Raw genomic sequence first — 5,303 nt, 5'->3', positions numbered from 1 at the left:
CCATGATAAAAACCCTTAATTTGTCGAGTTTGTAGTGAATACTGATTTTTTGAAAGTTAACACATATAGAATGGTGACGACATGAGCTTGAAATGGTTAAGCAGACAAGACGAATGAGATATACTTTTTGGCCCCATTTGAAAGAGTTTATTTGAGCTTATCTGATAGCATAAACTCTTATGCCAGTGTTTGAGAGAGCTTATACAAACAGCTTATGACCTGCCATAAGTTGTTTTGAGCTTATTTTCATAAGCTATTCAGGATAACTTATGAAAAGGAGCTTATGCTTATATGTAACTTATTTTCAACTTATTTCAATAAAAAATTTAAAATAACTTATGTATAAGCGCTTAATTAAGTTGTGTTTCCAAACGGGGTTTATCCCTAAGCCTTATTCATAATTAATCAGTATTCAGTAACATCAATTTGACACCCCTGGCCTGGTTCATCGTAACTGGATTCCTTATTTCTTTTCCTTAACTTGTTTGTGGCGCTTGATTAATGATTGACACCCCTGGCCTGGTTCACCACTAGATATGCATGTTAATTGATATCCATGTACCCTTGTGCTTCATATTCGGGCCACCTCCAAGTTGGGCCAGAGAGTTATAACCTTTGTCCAAACACTGCTTAAATAAGTGAGCAATAAGGGTTTCTCTAACACGGATATCGCCATAGCAGCTGTGGATGAAGATGGGGTTAGAAATTCTCAAGTATTCCAGTTTGTTTGAATCACTAACAAGGTTTATTTACTATCTCCTGGGACGACGAGGACCACCACCAAAATCTGAACTCGAACTCCTCCCGTTGCTCCCTGAAGAACTGGTGGTTGAAATCTTGTCATGTCTTCCAGTAAAATCTCTCATGCGATTCAAGTCTGTGTCCAAATCATGGAAGTCTCTCATGTCTGATTCTCAGTTAGTAAAACTGCACCTTCACCGTTCATTTTGTAGAATGAATGCAGATTTTTCCCATGTCCGCTTTGTCACAGAATGTGACATCCATAATTCAGGATCATCATCATATGTCTCACCTCGCTCTATGACTTCATTATTGGAAAGAGCAGACACTGAAGCAGAATCTGCTGATATCTCCGGGTACCGGTTGATTGGAGTGTGCAACGGGTTGATTTGTTTGAAAAGTACAAAGTTTCGTAGAAAATATTGCTACCACACGGTCTATTTCTGGAACCCAGCAACAAGGTCACTATCTAGTTCCCCAACTTTACGTAGCTTTGGTGATTTTGGGTTTGGTTATGATTCTTCAACGGACACCTACAAAGTGGTGCATGTGTACCCTGAGCAGACAGCACTTCATGTTTACAAAATGGGTGATAATTGTTGGAGGACAATTCATCTCTTCCCTGCTCCCAATTGGATTTTGCGTTTACCATCATATTCATATTCTGTGAGTAACACTATTAATTGGTTAGGAGAGATGTTTTCGGAGAATGATACTGATCTTATTGATTGCTGCTACAAAATTGTTTCCTTTGATTTGGGAAAACCAAAGTATACACAATTGGCATTGCCTTTTTGTTATGGAGAGGAAGATATAGACAACTATTTTAAGCCAATTCTTGGAGTATTAAGAGGCTGTCTATGTATTTCTGAAAATAACAAAACACGGAATTTTGCCTTATGGCAAATGAAGGAGTTTGGAGTACACCAATCTTGGACTAAGTTGTTTAGCATTAATGGCTCTGAAAAAATTCTTGCGTGGCCTTGTTTTGCAATCAGTGTATTTGATAATGGTGATGCCCTACTATTGTCGGTTTCTCGTGCAAATGGAGTTCTCTATACCCTTAGAGATAGCAAATTAGAACGCAAGAAAATTGCTGATGAAGTTCGTTTTTATTATGCCGAAAATTACATTGAAAGTTTGGTTTTACCGAAATTTAAGTAAGTATATTCAGTACATTTTATTTAGTACTTTCTTCGTCATGTACTGTTCTTAATTCATTGTTACAGATAACTTGTTGAATATTTGAATTTATATAGCTTTTAGATTTGTTGGATTTTTAAATATTGCTACTTTGCTAGTGATCAACCTTTTAAATATTGTAGCTGAGATCAAGTGAGGATGTATAATACCAGTTAGCCCTCTGAATGATATTTCCTCTTATCTTGTTTTTAGCTGATTTCTCCACATCCTCCATTATAATAATGAGTTTTGAAATTTTCATGTTAGTGATTAAAAATGAGAAGACAACACAACCCTCTAAATTAGAGAGGACATGAAAGAAAAATATTTTCTTTTTATATAGGTACATTTAAAAATATTATCTGCATTGGGAATAATAGTAACTTGGATTTATTTGCCCTACCCTCTTCTTACAAAACTATAGAGGGTTGCTCCCCTCCCCTCTGTCCTTTTCAACTCAGTAAAAGTTACACACGATTGCCTCCCCCTGGCTCCCAATAAAATCTTTATCATCACTTGTAAAAAAGTCAAAATAGTTGGCAGTTGAATTAACTAACAGCCTCTTCTTTAGAGTCACCCTTCACTTTCATATGTAATGTAATCCTCCTTAAAGCAATATGAATATCATCAATACTTGGATGTGATGGATCCCCTCCAACGAAACAGTGTAGTTTGTTTCCAATCTGCACCGAACTATAAGCTCTTTGTTTCTTAACTCCTTGCTCTTTCATCAGAACCCTGACTCTATTGACATCCTTCCATCTTCCAGCAGCAGCATATATATTAGACAGCAAAACATAAGCACCCGAATTACAAGGATCCAAATTCAAAATTCTTCCAGCTGCCAGTTCCCCCAATTTCACGTTTAAATGAACATTACAACCCGCAAGAAGAGCGCCCCAGATGCTACAATCTGCCTCGAATGGCATCTCCTGGATTATTTCGCAGGCTCTCTGCAACTGACCCGCTCGACTCATGACATCAACCAAACAAGCATAGTGTTCAGACCTTGGTGGAATACCATAGTCATGGACCATCAAATTAAACAGATTCATGCTCTCATCAATCTTCCCGGCACGGCAACAGACAGATAGCAAACTCAGAAAAGTTATGCCATCAGGTCGAACCCCAACTGCTATCATCTGGTCGAAGTAGGAGCGTGCTTTGTAATAGAGAACATGCTGTGCAAATGCAGCAATGATAGTGTTCCATGAAACAATGTCCGGCTGGGAAGTTTGTCCAAAAGCTAACTCAGAATCAACAATGCTACCACATTTGCTGTACATAGTAACCAAGGCATTATTCACCGACAAATCTGAATCAAAGCCATGCTTAATTACAAGGGCATATGTCTGTCTTCCTTGGTCAAGCAATGCAAGACTAGCACAGGCAGTAAAAAGTGAAACAAAAATCAAGTCATCCGGTTGCATACCAGTCCTGACCATCTGTGAAAATAAATTCAGTGCCTCTTCCCCTCTCCCATTTTGCGCATAACCTTCAAACCATGAATCAATTATGAAAAAAATGAAATAATTATGAAAAAAAATCTAAACAAATGCAATGACAGCATAGAAAGAAAATAAAAACCTCCTGCTCCTAGGACTTCAGCTGCAACTAGTTCTTGTTTTTCCATTCCCCATCATTCTAATAAAATATGTTCTAAATATATAAACCAAAATACATTGTACACTGACTTCACTGTTTAAAAGGGACTCACATCAACTTTTACACCAACTTCAAGTAAGTGCATTTTTGGTTTCACAATTTGCATAGAATCCAATGAAGATTACACATAAGCTAAGACTTGTAGCTTTTAACCAGAAATGATTCTAGAGCATTCAACCGTGAAACCAAACGTGCTTAGAGATTAAAATGGTATTTCTTTGGTTGGGGATTAACTCGAAGTTGGTACTTGGTAGTACAAGTTGAGAATCAATTTGGGGCTTCTCTCCATCAATTTAGCATTGTTTTCTCTATTTACAAGTGAGCATATAATATAAATATAATTGGCCTAAAGTTTGGAACTTTGAATGAACAAGAGAATAAAAATGCTCTGGCTTTTGAAATTTTGGCTTACCCGTTATCATTATATTCCAGGAAGCGATATCCCTGCATCGAATCTGTTGAAACAAGGTCCAAGCCTCATCCACCTTCCCCTGTTTACAAAACCCGGTGATCATAGCAGTGCTGGCAACAACATTCTTCTGCGGCATTCTCCCAAACAGCTCCCACGCTTCCTCATACAACCCGTTCTCCACAAGGCCGTTGATCATCACCGTCCACGAAACCTCGTTCCTGCGAGGCATTGCATCGAACAGCGCCCTCGCGCGCGCAATCCCACCACCTTCCTTCACCTTCACGTACCCATCAATCATCACAGTGTACGAAACCACATTCGGACAAGGCATCTCTTTGAATAACCTCTGCGCGTCGCACAACCGCCCAAACTTAATGAAGCCTGATATCATCGCATTGTACGACGCAGCATTCCTCTCCGGCATGGCAGCGAAGTAGTTAAACGCCTCGTCCAGCATGTCATTTTGCACGCAACCTGCAACCATGGCGTTCCATGAAACCACATTCTTCATCGGCATTGCATCGAATAGCGCTCTGGAGTGCTGCGGGAAGCCGCTGTGCCAGTAGGCAGTGAGCATGGAGTTCCAGGTGACGACGTCTTTCGTTGGCATTTTGTCGAACACTTGGCGTGCGGCGGTGATGTTTCCGGCTCGTGAGAATGCGGCGATGTTGAGGTTGGCACGGTACACATCGTAAGAGGAGAAGTGTTTGGCGAACACGAGAAGGAAGTGGGTGTGGCGCGCAGTGGAAGACGGTGTTGGCTTCAGTGCAATGGAGACTATGATGCTACTGAGCATGAGTGTGTGGGTGTGGTGACGAGGGAAACACAAAGTTGATATTGAAATGAAGTGTTTGAGTCATATCATCATGGTGTGGTTTAAAGTATTTTGATTGAGTTGGCATCATATATGTGTAATATTATTTTCTTTTATAAATTTTAAATGTTATTATTATCATTTTTGCAAAGTAATCCTTCAGACGATATTATCAACCTTCGTCTCATCCGCATCACCAAAAATTTGTCCCAAAACATATGCGTCTAAATTTGCACCATCATTGGTCGGCCACAATCTATAGACGTTGCCTTCTCTATCATCAATAAGTCTCGACGGTCAAATCTCTATCACACATGACGATAATTTATTAGGTCACATAATGCGGGTATCACACTTAAAATAATTTTTGGTGTTAGATTTTACCTTTTTATTTTGTTAGAAGTTTTACTTTAGGATAGAATATTAGAATTAGACAAATAATCTTAAAAATCACAATTAATTTGAAATTCATTTAAAAAGTCAGGTATC

The 5,303-nt window shown here is 39.0% G+C and overlaps 2 protein-coding genes across 2 annotated transcripts; one reads left to right on the top strand and one right to left on the bottom strand.

Moving 5' to 3' along the window:
- The first annotated feature begins 693 nt into the window (after positions 1 to 693).
- Positions 694 to 1,905, top strand: LOC130713395 (F-box/kelch-repeat protein At3g23880-like). The gene has a single exon (XM_057563167.1). The coding sequence runs from the start codon at positions 694 to 696 to the stop codon at positions 1,903 to 1,905; it is 1,212 nt and encodes a 403-aa protein (XP_057419150.1).
- Positions 1,906 to 2,237: 332 nt separating this feature from the next.
- On the bottom strand, positions 2,238 to 4,900 carry LOC130714976 (pentatricopeptide repeat-containing protein At4g02750-like). Its single transcript, XM_057564964.1, has 2 exons — positions 4,001 to 4,900; positions 2,238 to 3,418 (listed from the first exon to the last, which is right to left on the bottom strand). The coding sequence occupies exons 1-2, from the start codon at positions 4,794 to 4,796 to the stop codon at positions 2,472 to 2,474; spliced, it is 1,743 nt and encodes a 580-aa protein (XP_057420947.1). The 5' UTR covers positions 4,797 to 4,900; the 3' UTR covers positions 2,238 to 2,471.
- Between the last annotated feature and the right edge of the window lie 403 nt (positions 4,901 to 5,303).

The sequence above is a fragment of the Lotus japonicus genome, chromosome 4 (genome assembly GCF_012489685.1).
Source record: "Lotus japonicus ecotype B-129 chromosome 4, LjGifu_v1.2".
In the NCBI taxonomy this organism is placed as follows: Eukaryota; Viridiplantae; Streptophyta; class Magnoliopsida; order Fabales; family Fabaceae; genus Lotus; species Lotus japonicus.
The sequence above is the reverse complement of the archived record's forward strand: the minus strand, read 5'-3'. Positions and strand labels throughout refer to the sequence as shown.

Coding starts and splice junctions, on each gene's coding strand:
- LOC130713395 (XM_057563167.1), top strand. CDS start 694: ATGGGGTTAGAAATTCTCAAGTATTCCAGTTTGTTTGAATCACTAACA.
- LOC130714976 (XM_057564964.1), bottom strand. CDS start 4,796: ATGCTCAGTAGCATCATAGTCTCCATTGCACTGAAGCCAACACCGTCT. Junction 3,419..4,000: donor CTGGAATATAATGATAACGG/GTAAGCCAAAAT, acceptor CATGGTTTGAAG/GTTATGCGCAAAATGGGAGA.